The sequence below is a fragment of the Diceros bicornis genome, chromosome 2 (genome assembly GCF_020826845.1).
Source record: "Diceros bicornis minor isolate mBicDic1 chromosome 2, mDicBic1.mat.cur, whole genome shotgun sequence".
NCBI lineage: Eukaryota > Metazoa > Chordata > Mammalia > Perissodactyla > Rhinocerotidae > Diceros > Diceros bicornis.
In genome coordinates, this window is record NC_080741.1 from 18790811 (window position 1) to 18811109 (window position 20299).

Consider the following 20299-nt stretch of genomic DNA (forward strand, 5'->3'; position numbering starts at 1 on the left):
ATTCTTCAATAACACAACCCCCAACAAAATTTTGCTAGAAAAAAATGCATACTTTTCTGGGGAAATATGTGGCTCAAGGTCCAAGAGATTATTTGTTAAGATTTTTGGTTCCCAAACGGAGTCTTCAGTTTAACCAAGAATCCCTTGTATTCTCACTTAATCATCCAACCTCTCCTTGGCTGGCTCATCACCCAAATACATCAGAAGGCAGCCATCCTCCTGCCAACTCAGAAAATGCCAGCATTATTGCCCAGCTGCGGCTGGCAGGTCCCATCAGGAGATACTGTGACCCTCTGAGGAGTCCAATTCCCACATGGACACTTTCATCAAGACTGAACTCCTACAGGAAAATGCTCCCACATCAGCATAGTTCTACTCACCCATTCGCTTCACTCTCGCCAGTAGCAAGTCTGCAACTCCGGCATTTGGCAAAAGGATTTATTATAGAGCAACCCAGACTCTGCATCAAGTGGTCACACACCACTCTGAAATATTTCTATTGAACCAAAGATACAAAACTAAGGAATTACCAGACTATCTCGTTAGATGGAAAGACTTTTCAGTAATCCTGGGCAGTTTCCTGCAGTCCCTTTTAAGGACTAAAAATTACTGGATAGTTTAAGCTGTAATTATTAAAAACAGAAGTGCTACATCACCTGTCTTTTGCCCCTGACTCTCCAAATGAACAACGTACAGACACACCAGAAGGTTGATAACAGAGCTAAGCTGGACAATCACTGCATCTACAGAACGTCCAATACCTTAAAAATTTGGGCACAAGTGTATCTGGAATTCCTGTCAGAGATCAGGCAAGATCCATGACACTTAAGTGGGTTTTAAGCTGAGGTTCTGCTCACGTTGCTTTGCATTTACAAGGACAAGTCAGTGAATCCCCTGGCCTGAGCAGAAACCACACTCGCTCCACTGCAGTTTCCTCTGCAATTTCGACCTGATTAGAGGAGGCTTTAGCAGCACCTGAAGTAGAGCCCCCTGCATCCACTGCCCTTTACATCAAAGGCTATTTGGTTCCACTCTAGGGACTGGCAAATTCACGAGACATTTCACAATTCTAACGCATATTTCATGTTCCTTAGTTAACCAAGCAATATGCTCTGTCAAAGGACTTATCCAAGTCAAAGCAAAAAAAGGCCTTAATGTGGAACACAGAAAAAGCACTACCCAAATAAAAAATTACTAAAAGAAACAAGATTATTCTCTCCCCCACCCCTTTTCCCACTTGGTGGACCCAAGTTTGGTTGCATTTAATTTGTGGTTACCTCAGAATACAACTCAAAGTTTAAATTATAAATCACAGCCCTACACAGATTATCTGAACACATCAGTTCTTTTGAGAGCGGCATGTTCCGGAAGTCTAATACAGCCACAGCCCACGACAGAATATTCCTAAAGGGTGGGGCACAGGACAGGTTAATTAAGGTCACTTAAATCTTCCTCTTTTACAGCAGATCAGAACCCCGATGGCTGACTTTCTTCAGGATTTCTGACAGGAATCCAGTAGAGCTGGTTTCAAGTTTCACATCAACACTTAATAGCTGTAACCTTCTCATCCAGAAGTTGTGATCCACACGAAGTCCACAATGAGTGCAGCAAATCTGAGGTAGTCAACCCTTACGAAGGCTCAGTATCTGAACATAAAAAGATTGTGAAATGAACACTGGCTGCAGTTTTTGTTTTGTATTTGCAGAGTAATTATGAAAGAACACTGCTGAATCTAGTTCATGCATTTACATAACAATGAAAATTCCCCTAAATCCAATATACATAAAAAGCAGTAAACTCCCATGGCACATTAGGGCTGGTCCCTTACACGGAGTGGTCTGTATCGGGTGTAGATCCAGCAGAGATCAGATGAAGGAGGGCTGTTCTTGGTGGTTAGCCGTGGTCTAGCTACCTCAGAAGGGTTAGCAAAGATCATTCCCTAACTGTACTGTGTGTGGCTGCTTCTCTGACCTTCCAGCACAGCCCACTGGTTGTCTAGCTGCAGTTTGAGGGCCTGGCTTTTTGAAACCTCATCCCTACCTCTACTTCTGTGTCTGACTACTTCAAAGCTCTTCTCCATTTCTTTATCCTTAAAGGAAAAGAAATGTAATCAGTAAATATTTCTTCTTCACTAGGTTGTTTCAAAAATATTCTTCCTTGAATTAAAAAAAAAAAAGCCATTCCTTAGAAGAATCTTGAGGGAGGGACAGCAGAAAATCTGTATATAAAATCCTTATCAGACCATTTTTAAGGCCTCAATGAAACAGAACACACAGCATCCTGTACTGAAGCTCGATGGTCCTATTTCCTGTGGGAGCAAATCTGAATACTATGAATTGCAAACCTATTTTGGGACCAACTTGAAGACAACTGGCAAGGTAGAAAGCCATCTAATGACATGGTGATTCCTTCTACTTTTTGCAAATAATAGACAATGTACCTCTCTTTCTTTATGCATAAGTAAGGGCAACCATTTCCTCATTCAAGTAAAGTTCTACTCATTATTCAAAGATTTCTTCTCACTTCTACTTTACGGGAGTGGATCAGATAAAGAAAGACGCGTGTGGTGAATCACTGCCCCTCACTTTGGAGGACACGGCAGAGAGGCAAGTTCAAGTGGAGGTTTAAATTCAAGCCAGCTGTGCTCTCAAAGAGGCAAAAAGGCTGGGATTTACTTTAAAAGCCACCCAAAAAAAACAGTATTTGCATCTGATGTCATTTACATGTCTTCCCATTTTATTTACTTTTTAAAAATTCATTTCCCTAAATAAGATGTGGATGCGCCATATGTGGTCATTTGACTCCAGGTAGCACTCATTTTAGGTACCTGCTGAAATAAGATTGTTTTAATGTTAGATTTATAAATGCCAACACTTTTCACCTATTCACGGTAACTGGGAAAACGATGAAACGCTGCTCTTATCTTTCTAGTTTCTGTATTATAAGGAACATAAACCAGCAATAACGTACTTATAAAGAATTCTAACTAGATGAGACTTGTCATTGCTCTAGAACAATAGAACCCAGGGAGAAGAGACATTTTTGTAGACGAAGTCTGTCTTTGGTGATCTTTCCCCTCGCCTCCTCCAGGGCCCTTCCCCTCATCGCCCGCCCCGGCACAGAAATCCCACCCTAATTCTCAGCTGCCTGTCAGCTGTAGCCTGGGCTTTCCCAATAAGAAGTAATCCCCAGGTGGGTTTTCTTTTCCCCTACATCCCGTTCCCTGGACAAGGGACCGGGCTCCAAAACAAAATGGAGTAACTAGCATACTTACTTTCGGCTCTCTACGTGCTTGGCAGTGGACTGCAGGGATGGGAACTGTGTGTCGCTGTATATTTCTGGTGGTCCTTGTGGTGTTTTCCTTGTCGTGGTTAACCTGGCCCCAGGAGGCCTGTACACACCACTAGTCGTTGCCGGTTCGGGGGTTTCTGTAACTAACATTTCATAACAGTTTAGAGAAACTATTCAAATGCCTGGCATTTTAATAAGCTCTTCCTGCATTCCCGCTCAGGTAACAATTACAGAAAAAACCCGACATCTGCATAAGAAGGGTCTCCCGACAACAGAAGGAAGTTTATCTACGGAAACGTCTGAAAGTGGAAATATTCTACTTCTCTAGGGTAGTCTTCTACCTTCTCTTACATGCACAATTTTAATGATCTATGTAAACGGGTTGGCTAAATCAACTTATTGGCAGTGGAAAAGGAATCTGCTGGGCGTGGGGCCCAGCCTCCTCCTCAGGGACTGCCTTTCAGAGGGGGACCACTTCAGTCCTCAGTTTACACATCAGTAAAGGTAGGTCATCACTTCTTTACCTCGTTGGTGGGTTAATAAGATGCCATGTGTAAAGAACTTATTAATAAAATGCCCATGTAGGTTTTTTTTTTAACTCTAAAGAGGACTAATGGGGCCGGCCCTGTGGCTTGGCGGTTAAGTGCGGGCGCTCTGCTACTGGCGGCTCGGGTTCGGATCCTGGGCGCGCACCAACGCACCGCTTCTCTGGCCATGCTGAAGCTGCATCCCACATACAGCAACTAGAAGGATGTGCAACTATGGCATGCAACTATCTACTGGGGCTTTGGGGAAAAAAAGGAGGAGGATTGGCAATAGATGTTAGCTCAGGGCTAGTCTTCCTCGCAAAAAAAAAAAAGAAAAGAAAGAAAATTAAAACTTCAGTTCCTCAGCCACACGAGCCACATGTTAAGTGCTCAACAGCCACACGTGGCCAGTGGCTACACTGAACAGCGCTGTTCCCCCTCCACAACAGCGCCACGCTAGAGGGAGGAACAAAGTACGTACAAGGAGAGGTGCCACACCAAACACTCAAGTGGGGAGCAGGAGATGGGGAGGGTGGTGGTCAAGGGGCTGTGCTTTTAAATGAGGTGGTCTGGGAGGGCCTCAGTGACGAGGGGAAAACTGAGCAAAGGCCTGAGGGAAGCAAGGAGGCAAACACCCGTGGAGTTGGCAAACAAGCCAAGTCTGGTCCAACAGCTGAGTCTGTAAAGAATGTTTCACTGGAACACAACTACACTCACTGCAGGTATGTACTGGTGACGGCTGCTTCTGTGCGACAACAGCAGAGCCGAGTAATGGAAACAGTCTGCATTTCCTCAAAGCCTAAACTATTTACTATCTGGCCCTTTACAGAAAAAGCTTAGACTCCCAATATACAGCAATGAGAATTCCAGGCCCAAAACATAAGCACAAAGTACAGTTAGGAAGCAGAGGGAGCCGGGATCAACTTAAGAGAAAGACAAAGTCAGCAAAAGGGGATCACAAGGCAGACGTGTACGGCCTGTGAGTCACTGAGAACTTCAGCTTCTCCTCTCACTAGAGGGGACGCCACTGGAGGTTTGTGAACAGCACAGGGACGTGCTCTGGCACACTGGAAAAGATCACCCCTTCGGCTGCTGGGTGTGTTGGGAACAGCATGTATGCAAATTAGCAGGCAGACCAGATAAGATGCTACCTCAGCACTCCACACAAAACGCATGGTAGTTCAAACCAGGGTGGCAGCAGTGGAACTGGTGAGAACTAGTCACATAAACAGTCTGAATTTTTCTTGGTAGAAGCCAGAAAGAATTTACTGACTGATTAGATTTAGGTTTGGAGCCAGAGAAAGGTGTCAAAGACAACTCCAACATTTGTGGCTTAAGTGACTGAAGGAACAGCAGAGGTGAGAAAGGTTGTGGGGCTGCCCATACACGAGGAGCCCAGTTTTGGACACGCTGAGACTGACATGCTGGGTAGGCAGTTAAGACACACATGTCTGGAGTTTAGGAGACACCTGAGCTGATATCAATTTAAGAGTCACTGGCTTTAGAGACTGCCAAGGGAGCGAGGGTGGACAGAAAAGAGAAGTAAGGGCTGAGCAGTGGGGCCGACTAGCACTCAGAGGCAGGGGAGAAGCAGCACCAGCAATGGGGACTGAGAAGCGATCAATGAGGTGGCAGGAGAACATGGTGTCCTGGATGCCAGCAGAAGAGTGTGTTTCAAAGGGGTGATCAACTGTGGCAAATGCTGCTGACGGGGCAAACCGGAGGAGGACAGACTCCGGCACTGGAGTCAGCAATGAGAGGTCATCAGGGATCACAGGTAAATGCAGAAAAAAAAAAAAGTTAAATGGAAAAACACACACACACAGCAAAAGGCTAGAAAAGATGCAAAAATGTTGATATTAAGTAGTTATTGTGATCTCTGGACAGTAAGATTTGGGGTGATTTGTTATTCTTTATATTATTCTGTCTAAAATAATGGGTATACATTAAAGCAATGTGTTTCTCAAACTTTTTTCATTATTGCCCTCCTAAGGAGCCTTTTCAGGCATCTTTTTCCTAATCACCACTGCCCCCCGCACCAAGAAAGGTTAACACCACAGACACATTGTACACCTGTTTACAGACTGGCCCTCTGCTGGGCCACTAACCTCTGTTAAGAGCAAAGGTTTCCTCACCCCTCAAAACCACTTTTTATCCTCTTGGGAGTGAGAAATCCGTCCCTCTAAGAATTCATGTTTTAAGATCCAGTTAAATGGAGAAGGGAAAAAAAAAACACAAAGGTGAAATCCAGTTACCCAATATTCCTTAGTCAGCTGTCAAAAAACAGAAATAAATGCTTAAGTAGTTAAATTTGGCAAGTTAGTTTGCACATAAATTTAAGCAGCCTACAGAAAAGTAATGTGTCTTAACTTCCAAACTCCTTTAGTTAGGATGTGGAAAGTCTTTAAACAGACATATACAAACCTCTCTCTCCCAGGAATGGAAAGGAGCCCCACTCGCCCCCAACACGAGCATGCATTTAGTTGAAAGCTGACCGTATATAAAATTACACATAAACAAACACCTTTATCAAAATGAAATATTTGGATTACCAATTACTGGAGCAGGAGGTGCTTGCACTGGAGCTGTTTTATTCCAGGGACCTGAAGATTTTTCTACACCACCACCTCCACCTCCACCTTCTTCCCAGTTATCACTTGGATCATCTCTCTTTTCATTATCCTCTTCTTCCTTTTCACTATTGGAAAAGCAAACAAGCAAATGCAATTACAGAACCACTAGGAAAACTGTCAGTCCAAATCCTTAGTTCTACCAATGCTGATCTGTGTGATTTTGGAGTCACTTAACCTCTTTGAAGCCCAAATGCCCCACCTGTTTAAAAGAGAGAGAAAGAGAAACAGGGGATTTTATACACTGGGACTTCCTCCACTTGACTTCATGTGAAAGGATTTCATTGCTGAAAAAGGTTTAGAAAACCGCTCGGTATGATAGTCTCTACTTTCCTTTTTGCAAACCTCATATACTCAAGAACATTTAGAAATATTCAACATACTGACGTGCCAGGCTTCTGACAATCCACGTGACTAGTTACAGCAGCCCCAAGTAGGAGCAGGACCCCAGCTACGGCTCAAGCAACTGAGGGAGGGAAGAGTAGTCACTCTAACCTGAAATGCAGAGGAAAGGGCAACCTGAAGGATTAGAAGTCTAACTACTGGATTTTTCTAGGACCAGAGTGTACAAACAGGCATCTCTGGTAGCATATTTTTAGTGATCAAATGAATGGTTTTTAAAAGTTGTATAATTTCACCTTTGCTAATCCTTAGTACATGCTACAAAATACTCTCAAAATTACAATTAATTCACATTCCAAAGAGGAAAAGTCAGTGTTCAGTGTACATATCAGTGCTACAGATTCATTAGACGGTCTCTACTGTCTGACACAGGGAACATACAGAACTGGTACCTAACACCAGATATGTGTCACTCATTTAAAAAAGAAGAGAATACAAGAACGCAGTCTTTGGATTACTAGTGATTATAAACGCAACAGACATCCTCAGTGGTAACATGCCATCCTAAGATTGCCTGCAGTACTTTTTATGCCGATTTTTTATTTCTTTATTCTTGAATTGACTTGAGTCAGAAATTTCTCCAAGGTTTTGTGGATTATTTCTCCTTTTGCTGGATTACTTATTACGATTTTATGTCAACCTGATGTTCTACATTATTGAGTATGTGTGTCTTGTCTCTGTATCCCGCTGGCTTGACGGCAGGGAGATATCTGCCAAATCAAACTTTCCTTCCGCAGCTCTTTGCCCTTGCTGCTGATGCACCTGGCAGACTACCAACCTTTTCCCTGAGTTATCTTCCATGACAACGGTGGTTTTTCCTAGGTCTTCAACTTGTCAATTTCCTTCACCATGCTAACCACCCTCTTCTCTCTTACTAAAAACACCATGGCTGTTGCCTACAGCTCTGTCCCTGGCCTTCCACCCTTTTAGAGATTTTCTCCTTTTGATATCTGACCCACAATCACGGCTATAACAACAACAGATGACTCCCATCCTGTGACCATGGGAACATCCCGGCCTCTACTGGCTTCTGCAAAAGGACATCTAAGGGTGCTTGTCCTCCATTTCTATTAAAACAAGTCCCGACTACCAGACAAATTTCTTTAATAGCTAATGGTCTCCTTTAAAGACACTTATAAAAAATTTCAAAGATAATGGTAGCATCATATGAATTACCCATCAACCAGAGATGATTCCAGAATTTAGAGGCCTAGGGTGGCAAATCAGGAAGGGGAGAAAGGAACAAGCTTATCTTCAATTTGCATTTATAGCGTGATTTTACTTCACCATAGTTTGAGAGGAAAAGGGATGGAGAATACAGCCAAGCCATCCTTCAGTTTTCCTTTTCTTTAACGCATAATAGAATCCTATGCAGCCATTTAAAATGTTGTGTTAGAGGGGGCTGGCTGCGTGGCGTAGCGGTTAAGTGCACACACTCTGCTGCTGGCGGCCCGGGTTCAGATCCCAGGCTCGCACCAACGCACCACTTGTCAGGCCATGCTGTGGTGGCGTCCCATATAAAGTGGAGGAAGACAGGCACAGATGTTAGCCCAGGGCCAATCTTCCTCAGCAAAAAGAAGAGGACTGGCATGGATGTTAGTTCAGGGCTGATCTTCCTCCTTCCTCTCACACACACACAAAAATAATAAAATAAAATAAAATAAAATGTTGTGTTAAAAAAATAAAATGTTAGGCCTATACTAACATGGAGGTAATATTCATGTCATAGTAAACCAACAACTTACTAAAACAAAATCTATATACCTAATATAAGTAAAAAGACATCTAGAATTATTTTTTTAAATGTTAAATGAACAGATTCTGAAGCTGTCTAGACTGCCCGGTTCAAATCATCCAGGCTCTGCCATTTACTAGCCAGGAGACTGTAAGTACAACACTTCACTTCTGCATGCCCTGGGTTCCTCAGATGTAAAATGGGGATAAGAGCCCCTGATGACGAGTGAGTGAGTTAAGAGACATACAGCGCCGGCACACAGAAAGTGCTGGAAATGTTCGCTCTTACGTGCTTTTTAATACTCACTTGAGTTTTCATACAAGCAGCACATATACCACCTTTGTAATAGAAAAAAACAAAAACAAAAACATGAAAACGTTCTTTTCAAATGGACTTTTAAAAATGGATACCAAACAGTATGATCCTGTTTTCTAAAGCTTGTAAGTGGCATGAATGACCAAATAAGGATGCGGAGGTCATAACCTATCCAGGAGACTAACAGTGGTATCCAAACACCAGAGTTGTCCCAAAAGAATTTTTTTTTAAAGTAACCCACATCTGAAGCCATGCCAGTGTAATTACACTATAATGTAACTTGCTTGGTTCATGTGTACAAGTATGGGTGTTATTCACAGAGCTACTATAACTGACTAGTTAGTAATGTCCCAGCATCCCAATCCCTACAGACAGGGGGGTAAGGCCCCCACAAGTACTTCAGTGCCTTCGTGGCACTTTTATACTCTCATCCACCGGAGCTGTGATAGCTGCCAGCCAGTCACTTACATTTTGAAACGATTAACTCAGCAATGTGCTGAATCACAACTGTTCAAACATATGTATTAGACTCCAAAATAGTTTTTCCCTCATATTACTTTAATATTTGATGATTAATATATCTAAACTCCAGAAACATCAGCTTGCAATACACAACTGAAGACTAAAAAATGTTAATACTGATTATCCCTAAGCAGAAGGGATTATGGATAATTCTTATACATTTATGCTGTTAGACATCTCAAATGTTCTAAAAAAAAAAATAAAACAGCATACTGGTTTTCTAATTCACAAAAAAATTTTACAGAAAAACTCCAATTTAGTCTCAGAATACTTAGAATTTCAAGTAAAAGATTCCTTTACAGTCTAGTGTTTACTGTAACCTCTTCACGCTCAGAGATAAGTGAAAAAAATGAATAATCACAAATCTAAAAATATCTTTAGATTACAAACTATTACTAAAAAATAACAGTGATCTGTTTAATTAGAGGGCTTGTATACCTACAATAGGCACAAAAAGACAACTTATTATTTGGCTTAAGATTCTGAAATATAAGCTAAACTAAACATTAGAAAGTGCCTTGTCAAGATCCTTGATCCAACAGAGGGAACTAAAGCCCAGAGATGCTAAGAGCCTTGCTAAAATGCCACAGTACCAACGGCAGGGTAGAAATGATTTAAATGTTCTATTACTTTTTCATATTTACCTATTTCAGAAAATGTCAAATTTCCAAGTGCCAAAGCCAGAACAAGAAACATGTTGCAAAAAATTATTTCTACAGAAGACAATCGGGCTAAAATTTGGTGTTTGACCTAAACATATAGCTTCTCATCAGCTAATTTGATGTTTTTAAACACTACAATGCTACTGTAAATTCATTATCACAATTCAAATACACTGTCTTAAACATGCATAAACCTGTAAGGCACTATTGGTGGGGTAGGGGGAATGACGATGCTAGAAAAGGAGTATTTACTGGATATCTACTATGCTGGGCAGCGTTCTACCCACTCTACAAAGTTAAACCTCGCAAGAACACTAAGGCGGGGAGGAGACCCATTGTACATATGAGGAAACTGATACTCAGACATTTAAGTACCTTCTCCAGGGCTACAAAGCAGCAGAGCCAAGTCAGGGGACTCCAGAGCCCATATTCTTTCAGGTTGCCTCATTTTATTTCATCCTCTTTATAGCTCTAAGATATGACACAGAAATTTTCTCTATTTTGAGATTTGAATAATTCACTTTCTCTAGTAAGGCTGATCAGGATTACACATCCTGCAGCAGTAGACTTTTATAAAGAACAGAACATTCTTACCTCCTTATCTCAAGGGACAGTACATGACAATTTATGCATCCTAAACCCCCCTCCCCAACACCAGGGGGAAGCAGCTAAAACAAAATCCAGACTTTACTGCGCTTCTGCTGGAATGCTGGGCATCTCCACTGGTTTGATCCTGTTATCCAACCACTGTTACAACAGTAAAATGGGGAGACAGAAACGGCCTGGTGAGCTATGCCCGGCAGCTTAAAATGTCACTGCACCTCATCCAAGGTCTCTTTCTTGACCCCTTCATGGTAGACTAAGTGTCCCTCTTCTCTGCCCACAGCACCCTGCACATCACTGAAATGATCACTGGTGCTTAGTAGAGCAGGAGTTACTTTTACAACCCCAAGCCCAGCACAGTGTCTGGCACACAGCAGTCACACAAATATTTGCTACAATGAATCCAGCTTGGAAGCAGGAGTGATTTCTTCTCTTCAAAGGACAACTTAACCAGCTCTATTAATGGGTTTAAACGTCTAGATTTCTTAAGAAGGTTCCCAGAAAACCACTGGGCTCCAAGAACTCAATTCTTTATTGAAACATGATGAATGCTCAACATGTAGTAACCTCTAGTATTAAACGAAATCTTTCTTTCTCCCCAAAATCCATTTTAAAGATGGGAGAGGCATACAGGTCCTACTATTAACCAATAATCTAAGTTCAAGTGTTAAGCCCCTTCTTTTATCACCATCTCAATGGCTTCCCTCTCAAGAACTTGTCTATAAATAATGACACAACCTGCAACAAGATCTATTATTTCAGACATGAAATTAGACACATGCCCTTATAATACTCTTGGTATTTAAATTTTGAGCTAGCTGGTAAATTTGACACAGGACATTAATACAGTATGTTTGCTGCTACTGAAATGTTTCCTCCTTTCAAATGTACACTTAGTAGGTCCAGCACGTTAACAGTGTAAGGACTAATGTCAAGAACTTGAAGACTATGCACTATCTGCAGCTAACTGAAGATAAAGCAAATGTGGCAAAGATGATGGGTAGATCTAAGCCAAGTGTATATGCGCACTTGTGTTACTATTCTTGCCACTCTTCTGAGGTTTGTAATTTTTCAAAGCGAAAAGTTGGGAGAAAAAATTTAAGATTATAGGCTGAGAATTTCAAGATATTTTAAGTCAACTTCCAAAGTTTCTTTTCCCTTGCCCCATATTGAGAGAGCAAGGCTGCCTCTTTCACAGACAGAAAAGATAGACTAAAAGCACCAAGAACCCCCACCCCCAATCCCAGAGAAAAAGGAAATCTCATTTCTTCTCCCTTCTAAGGGCTTCTGCCCAAAAGGTAAGACCAAGCCATAGAAGACAATCATTCCAGATCTCTAGCAATGTTTAACACGCTGAGAGGGACTTTTGTTGGTATGGTTGTACTAATGCCAACCTGAACACATCCTTTTCTCCTACCGTGTCCACAGTGAACTGACTCACCAGAGTCTGACTTTAATCATGACAACCTTATGTGCCTCCACCACTCCTTCTCCTCAAACGTGGTACTACAAATCAGGTGTCTCACAGCTACACTGCAGAGAAACTCCCAAGAGTAAGTCATTCTAACTTACCCACTGAATTAAGATGGTAATATTAACCAAGTGGGTGTTTTACAAACATCCTGTTCAAAATCCTCACAAACCTGAGTAGTTGTCTCAATTTCACAGATAAGAAACAACATTCAAAAGTCAAGTGACTTGCCCAAGGTCATACATAAGCAGCAAGGCTAAATGCAAACCTAGGTTTGTCTCTCCCCAAAGTTCATATTTTTGCCACATTATCAACTCCATCCCACGTCCCACGTATGTGAGCAACCTACTTCCCCCTCCTATGAGCAAATGTGTCTATCCTTAGGGACACCCACCTATTGAGTTTCACTGTCAAGAATACTTAATACATAGTTTACAAAGATATTTAGTATATAAAATGAAAATTTTAGTCATTGTTACTAAACCTTAGACAGCATTTCGCTCTCAAGCCTTTCCTGAAGCTGTCAGATTCCCCTTTAATGAATGGTTTATGAAGGCAACAGACGTAGAGACCCCAGACTCCATAGTGACTGAGGATGCACAAAAGCAGCTTCCAGGAGAAAGTATGTTTTTCAATGTTAGCAGGTTAGAAGAAGACCTCTGGATGGCCACTTAGGGGCAATGATTAGATGCTAATAATGAAAAAACACGATATAAAAGCTGGTCTACTTCAGGTCAGGCAGAACTTAAACACTCATACTAGCTGAGATTTACTTATACCCGTCAAAGGTGGAGGATATAAGTGATTTAAGAAAATTTTCACTATCTCAGGAGTAGCCAAAAATGAAGATTAAAATAACCCTGAATACGGACTTGAGATATACTATATATTCAATGACAGAAAAATAGGGACAGTTTAAATATCCTCCATAACATAACAAAATCCATTTCGAGCATTCAGTGAACTTGACAACCTCTCCCCTCAGAAGTGCTACTCTTGCTCAGAAAGTTCAACATGACCACACACTAGCCTTCCTTGTCATTCAAGTCTTCGAGAATCTGCAGTCTAGGGCCTGCAGTCCGGAAAGGCAGACCAAGAGCCTTATTCTACCACACGGAGGAACCAGACACACAGACAGGTCTACAACCCCAAATGGTTAAGAACTTCACATCCCCTCCTCCTCATTTTTACAGTCAAATCCCAGGAGAAAGAAAACAGGGATATTTTCTAAACCACACCTCTTCAAAGACATCTAACACACAAAGGAAGCCAAGAGTGGCTGGGAATAAAACTCAAGTTTAATCACTTCTACTTAACATTACTACAAAGGAATCTCAAAGGTGGAGAAACCACATTTCCTAAGTTTCTCATTATCAATCAGGTTTCACTTTGGTTAAGCTCATGAAATGATGTGAAATAACCCAGGACATTAAGACCTAGCTGTGATAGGTATTCAATAAATGTCAAAAATATTAGCCCTGGTTTGTGAGGAAGTTATTTAAAGCCATAAACATTACCACCTCGAATACCTTTCAATTAAGGAAAATTATTTCCTCCACTGTGCCACGTGGTCACTGGCATCTACAAACTACAAGCTTCAAACTGGAGGCAGTACATCAGGATCGTTTATTTCTTTAAATTGGGAATTTTAATCTTAAACCGGTTTTTTTCTAATTTACAAGCCCCTGAAAATATGACATTTATTTACATGAATCTTTAGATTGACTACCAGAGATTAGACTTGATAAAATGTTCTTAATTTCAAATCCTCTAAACTGACCAATCTAATTTTTAAAAATTACTGTTTTCTTGAACTTTAAAAATAACATGCTTAGACTATGATTCCATTCTTATAAAATTCTTGGGAAAATTTATCTGTAGTGTTAGGATAGTGGTTACCCTTGGGGGGTGAAGGCAGTGCTTACAAGGGGTTATGAGGGGGGCTTTCTTCTCTACCAGTAATGTTCAGTTTTTTGACACTGGTGCGGATTACACAGGTTGGTTTCACTATGTGAATAAGTAAAATCCATACTTCTCTAAAGCACGCTTCAACTACGAAAATATCTACTAACTTGCTTATGGGAGAGGATGTGGAAACCATCCACGCCATTTTTGAAACAAAAAGAAAAACTAAGTTCAACCCATCAACATGAAAAGTGAAAATTTTGAAACCACAAAATCCATTTTAACCGTCTCCAATAAAAAGGCCTAACCAGGATTCCAAGTAGGTAAGCTCTCACAGGACTTTGGAGCTGACAGCTAATTTGCTCAGCACACAGAAGGACAGCCATCAGAGGGAGAGGAGGAACAGACAATCCAGCAGAACCCTAATGAGCGTATCTGCAGCCTGACGCTGTTCTGGCGCTAACGAAAAACCAAACATACACCACGTACCCTAAGGGTTATCTTAACACATTTGTAACCAGACCATACCTTATTTGCATTGCCTGAACTCTGAGGCCGCTGTAATCAACCTCTTTTTGCTCAAATTCTTTCCACTCATCTTCATCCTGTAAAACACATACCATTTGATCAATTAACGCTATTTGTAAAAACACGAGGCAAATATGAGACTATGAAATGGGGATCAAGTGGCTGGAACGTAAAGCATGGACTCCTTTTCTGGCTAAAGCCCTTGCCTGATCCCGAGGCCAACTAGGCTGGAGGACAAACGTGCCCAGCGGTCAAACACTGTTATTTTCAGCGGGTTCCTTCGTAAGAGCTGTTACTTTACCTCAATGTTGCCATGAGACTCTTTTTTAAGGGCTCAGAGACCAAATCACGGCAATTGGAACTGCCACAAATGCGATCCTTAGCGCAGCTCAGACTACTGGGCTGAAGTCAGAAAACTAAATTTCTCAGAGCAGACGTCACTCGACAGACGCTGCTCTGCGCTGGGCACTTCGGACCCAGACCCAGACCCATTTCCCCTTGAAGGTGCTGCCGCCTCGGTCTCGGCTCAGCCGCGCCACGCGGCGTGGAGGGGGCGGGTCGGGGGCCGGCGGCGGGTCCCGCGGGGCGCGGGCGGGCCGGCCCGACGTGGGGAGCCCACGTCACGTGGCCAGTCTCCGCGCCCGCCGCCGGCCGGCCCCCAGCCGCCCCTCCCGGCCGCTTCCCCAGGCAGGCGGCGGGGGCGGGCACAGGGGCGCGAGCGCGCGGCCCGAGCCCCGAGTCCCGGCCTCCCCGGCCCCTCACCTTCGTCACGGCCTTGGTGGCGGCCCCGGAGCCCGCGGTCCCCGCGCCCGCGGTCCCGCCGTCGCCCGGCCGGGCCCCCGCGCCCGCCCCGCCGCCCGCCGCGCCCGCGGCTCCGCTGCTCCCGCCGGCGCCGCCCGCTGCGCCCGCGGCGCTCGCCGCCCGGCTGCTCCGCTCCTTCTTCTTCTTCTTGTCCCTTTTGGCGAAGAAGTTGTCCAGGCTCCGCTCCTCCGTCTCGGCCATGGCCGCAGCCTCCTCGGCCCGGATGGGTGGGGCCGGCGGCGGGCGCGGCCCGCGGGGTTCGGAGCTCCGGGTCGAGGCCGGCGCTGCGCTCACGCTCCCGGGCGCGGCGACGCCTCAGCCCCGCGGGGTCGCCGAGGCGTGCGCGGCGGGGCGGGCGGCTCCCCCCGCGTGCGGGCGGGAGGTAGTACGGTTCGCCTGGGGGATCGCGCGCCGCGGCCGCCGCCCGACCCGCCGGAGCTGCCGCTGTCGCCGCGCCCCCGGTGCAGGATCCCGCCCGCTCCGCAGCCGGAGGGGAAAAGGAACGCGCAGGCCAGAGGCTCCGGCGACAGTGCTCGGCTAGCGGCGGCGCGTGCAGGAGGAAGACGCGCGCGCGCAGGCCCGGAGAGGAGGGGGAGGAGGTGGGAGGGGAGGGAGGGGAGGAGGCAGGGCGGGCCACCGAGAGAGAAGCAGCCGCCGCGCCTGCGTACTTAGCTCCGCCCGCCGCTGTGGGAGCGCGGAGGGGAGGGCGGCGGGAGGAGCCGGAGGCGGAGCCGGAGGCCGAACCGGCAAGGAGCCAATCAGGTGGCAGGACGAAGCGCTGAGGCGACAATCCCGGCCTCGGGTGGGGCGGGGCCGTGGCGTGGGGGCGGGGAAAGGAGAGTATATGCTAAATAAGTGACGTGCCTGATGAGCCCTGCCTTCCGATTGGCCTGGGGTTTAGCCTTGAGGGCGGGCATTTAGAGGACTGGTTGGTGACTTGGCTGAAGAGGTCCGGTCGAAGGGGTGGGTGGGTCCCGCCTCGGCGCATGCGTAGGGTACACGTGTGTCTGCTGGCCCAGAGCGACCTGTGGCCTTGTAGTCGTTTGAACTTTAGCAAAACGGAAAGGCACGGTGCGAAACTAGCTACGTTACAGGTGGTACCTCCCGCTCTGGTCACCTCTGTACTTCCACCCTCTGCGGTCTGGCAACTATTAATTTTCATCTTATGGGATGATTATTACAAAAGTGAGAGGAGAGATGGGCTTGAAGTTTAGGTGTCCTTTACTAAGAGATTTTTTTTTTTTTTTTGTGAGGAAGATGGGCCCTGGCTGGCCCCATGGCTTAGCGGTTAAGTGCGTGCGCTCCGCTGCTGGCAGCCGGGGTTCGGATCCCCAGTGCGCACCGATGCACCGCTTCTCGGGCCATGCTGAGGCCGCATCCCACATACAGCAACTAGAAGGATGTGCAACTATGACATACAACTATCTACTGGGGCTTTGGGGGAAGAAAATAAAATAAATAAAATTAAAAAAAAAAAAAAAGATCAGCCTTGAGCTAACATCTGCCAATCCTCCTGTTTTTTTTTCTTGCTAAGGAAGACTGGCCCTGGGCTAACATCCATGCCCATCTTCCTCCACTTTATATGGGGTGCAGCCAGAGCATGGCTTGACAAGCCGTGCGTCAGTGCGCGCCTGGGATCCAAACTGGCGAAGCCCAGGCTGCTGCAGCGGAGCACACGCACTTAACCGCTTGCGCCACTGGGCCGGCCCACTAAGAGATCTTTAATAAGACAGTTGGTAGATAAAAGGGGATTCATTTTGTCTGAACGCCACCCTCTACTAGATATGTCTACCAAAGTCAGGCTAAATAAATCTGACCCTCAAGCTCCTGAACTGTAAAATGGGGATATTAGCTCTTACAAGATACATGGGGAAAGAGTACTTGTTAGCTGCCCAGCAGAATGCTTAACACTCATTGGATGCTAGATAAATGGTTTTTTAACACATTTAAATAGTGCCCCCTGCCCTGGCTTGAGTCTAGATGATGACTGCAATTTATCCTTTGCTTTCATCCCTGATAAAAGGAGGGGAATGGTGTATCACAGGGATGAGGGACAAAATGTCCGTATTAAACCTAGCTTTACTGTTCAAGTACCCCCTGGGCCTTGAGAATGAAATGAATCCTTGTAAATGAAAAAAGTGGTCTAATGTAAGGTATTAAACTTTCCACTTCCTCCTTCTAAGGACAGAGGAGAGAACTGTCACAACCACTGAGGAAATGACTCAGACGTATGTTAGTAGCCTCATGGGATAGAGCACAGCCAGTAAATGGAGCCTCTCCTTTGTCTCTTCCTTTACAGTTTCCCCACTAAAGGAGATCTTCCTCTTCTCCCCTATCTCCACTACCATTAAAGGACTAAGTCCAGAATACCTCAAAGAAGTAAATCATGGGGCCGGCCCCCTGGCATAGTGCGCGCGCTCCGATGCTGGCGGCCTCGGTTCAGATCTCTGGTGCGCACCAACGCACTGCTTGTCGCACCATGCTGTGGCAGCCTCCCACATAAAGGGGAGGAAGATGGGCACGGATGTCAGCTCAGGGCCAGTCTTCCTTAGCAAAAAGAGGAGGATTGGCATGGATATTAGCTCAGGGCTGATCTTCCTCACACACACAAAAAATAAAATAAAATAAAAAAGAAGTAAATCAAGGACCTAGCCTTGGCCAAGCAAGCTTACATATTATTCCACAAATGTTAAACTGCCCCCAAGCACCCTGGGTGGGCCCTAGGTAACTTCCTTCTGTGACACGCCTGTAACTTCCTGCCAAGTTCAATACTCGCTCCCACCCTCACCCTCTTTAACATCTGGGATCACATTTCTTTTTCTTCCTTTCTTTCCCTCCCTCCCTCCCTTCCTTCTTCTCTTGTTCGTTCTTTCCTGATCTATGAAGCACCTATTGAGCTTTATTTAAGGCAATGTGCCTTATTCTAGGTTGAGTAATTCGTCATTCCTGCGTTCAACTCCCTTAAATCTAGAAGAGAAAATCTAGACATGAATAACTGGAGTTCAGTCCTCCCTTTCTTATATATATCAGTGTCTTGAAGGAATTAATGACTTGGGAAAATGCAGAGAAGGAAGAGCAGTTGAGGATTGACCTGGCAAAATTCTCCACTGCATTTTTCAGTGTGATTGATGGCATGCTCCCAGAACTTGATTATATGTAAGAAATCCAGGTCAGGCCAGTAGAGAGAACAGTGTCTTTGTGGTTGTGTCATTGTCTGTAGTTATTCTCTCCTCCATGAAGCTGGTCCCTTCCTCTTTGAATCCCTTGCCCTGAATTACACAGAGGCTGTGTTACACAGCCCTGAATCCTGCCATCACCACCTCCCTCATCATCACCCGCCCTCATCTCGAAGCATCCTCCAGCTCTCTCTTGATGAAGGTGTCTTCCCTTCTCCCTTCCAATGTTTGGACTTACCCCATCTTTAAAGCAAAACAGACCTTTGCTTGTCCTTGCCAGATGGAAAGTTGAATAGTGGTGAGGACTCAGACCATTCCCAGGTATTTCAGCACATTTTCTAAGGATCCTAATGCTGTCTGGACATGGAAATTTCTCTCTGAGTCCTCTGGAGTGGTACAATCCAAAGGACGTCATTTATTTCCTTTGACAAGGCCCACTGAGCTCCAATATTCCATGAACTCAAGGGCTGGCAAAGGGCAGCTGGGCCCAGCCCCATTGTCCCTGGGTTCTTTTTTGCTGAGCCATTTGTTCCAAGTTCCATTCTGCTACCTAGGCTGGAAATTCCACACATGCTCAGCTCAAAGGAATGCAGCTCATGCTGGCCAAAGCGCTTGCCAGGAAATGGGGAGCAACTTTTCATTTGTGGCTTCTTTTCTTTTGTGGCTTCCTCTCTCACATCTGTGAGGCAGACTGTGCTACTGCCTGAGCTATCCCACCGACCTTTTCTAGTCGGGGGAGCAACTGCTTTCAGGTCACCTCCTCTGGGGAGCCCCTGTTGACTTCTACAGACAGCCTGGTCCCTGACCTTTAAAGGTCCAAAGACCTTTCTTTTGGTACGGTGTTTGATGCCTTCTTGGTATTTCCATGATTTGTTTGTTGTTTAACCACATTGATTCATTCATTCATTCACTCATTCATTTATGTAAAACATTTATTTAGTGAGCACGGGGCCGGCCCTGTGGCTTGGTGGTTAAGTTCTGCACGCTCCGCTGGGTTCACGGGTTCAGATCCCAGGTGTGAGCCTACCCGTCAGCCATGCTGTGATGACGACCCACATACAAAATAGAGGAAGATTGGCACAAATGTTAGCTCAGGGCAAATCTTCCTCAGCAAAAAAAAATAATGAGCACCTACTGTATGCCAGGCCCTACGATAGGAGTTAAGGATTACTAAGTCAGATATAGGCCCTACCCTCACAGAGCTTACTGTATGGTAAGCTGGTAGCCAGAAGCAGACACACAAGTATACAATTATAGAACATAGAAAACCTGCAAAGGTAGGAATGGTGTTGGGCCTACAGCCTACCGTTTGACTGATGTTTGTAAAATGTAAAATGTCTCCATTAGTCCCCAATTTTCCACATTAACAGGGGAATGCACAAACCGTGCACTATCTAAAAGTGTTCCTTAAAATTGTTCCTTGTTGGCTTCAGAATACATACTCTGTCACATATAACAAAGAATTCGACCTTCTCCCTCAACCTCAAGTCCCCCCTTAGCTCATCCTTCACATTAAGGCCCTAGTTGGAGGATGAATGGACAGCAAGAGGAACGAGGCCCCAGACCAGTGGCTACCCAGAAAACCCTGTTTCCAGAAAGAGGTAAAGGGCTTCCGTGCATGACCGCCCCCAATACACACACAGACACACACCTACCACCAAGGCCTGTAAAAGGGAGTGGGAATCATTAAGCCCACCCCTAATGGATCTGGTCTGCTGTCAGTTGAGCCAC

At 44.9% G+C, this 20299-nt stretch overlaps 2 protein-coding genes across 2 annotated transcripts in view; both read right to left on the reverse strand.

Moving 5' to 3' along the window:
- Positions 1-46: 46 nt before the first annotated feature.
- On the reverse strand, positions 47-15931 carry CDV3 (CDV3 homolog). Its single transcript, XM_058552938.1, has 5 exons — positions 15354-15931; positions 14592-14668; positions 6371-6516; positions 3275-3434; positions 47-1646 (listed from the first exon to the last, which is right to left on the reverse strand). Exons 1-5 carry the CDS (start codon positions 15591-15593, stop codon positions 1640-1642), a joined length of 630 nt encoding a protein of 209 aa, XP_058408921.1. The 5' UTR covers positions 15594-15931; the 3' UTR covers positions 47-1639.
- Positions 15932-16289: 358 nt separating this feature from the next.
- BFSP2 (beaded filament structural protein 2) overlaps positions 16290-20299 on the reverse strand; it is a 125144-nt gene continuing 121134 nt past the window's right edge. The window contains exon 7 of the mRNA XM_058550369.1: positions 16290-16440. Coding sequence (XP_058406352.1) covers positions 16290-16440 — 151 coding nt within the window. The remainder of the gene's footprint in view (positions 16441-20299) is intronic.

Bases quoted from the DNA above. Each gene is read 5' to 3' on its own strand.
- CDV3 (XM_058552938.1), bottom strand. From the start codon at position 15,593: ATGGCCGAGACGGAGGAGCGGAGCCTGGACAACTTCTTCGCCAAAAGG. The intron at 6,517-14,591 runs GTATGGTCTGGT...CTTTTCCAATAG, and splicing joins GTTCAGGCAATGCAAATAAG to TGAAAAGGAAGAAGAGGATA. The intron at 3,435-6,370 runs GTAATCCAAATA...ATGAAATGTTAG, and splicing joins ACCTCCTGCTCCAGTAATTG to TTACAGAAACCCCCGAACCG.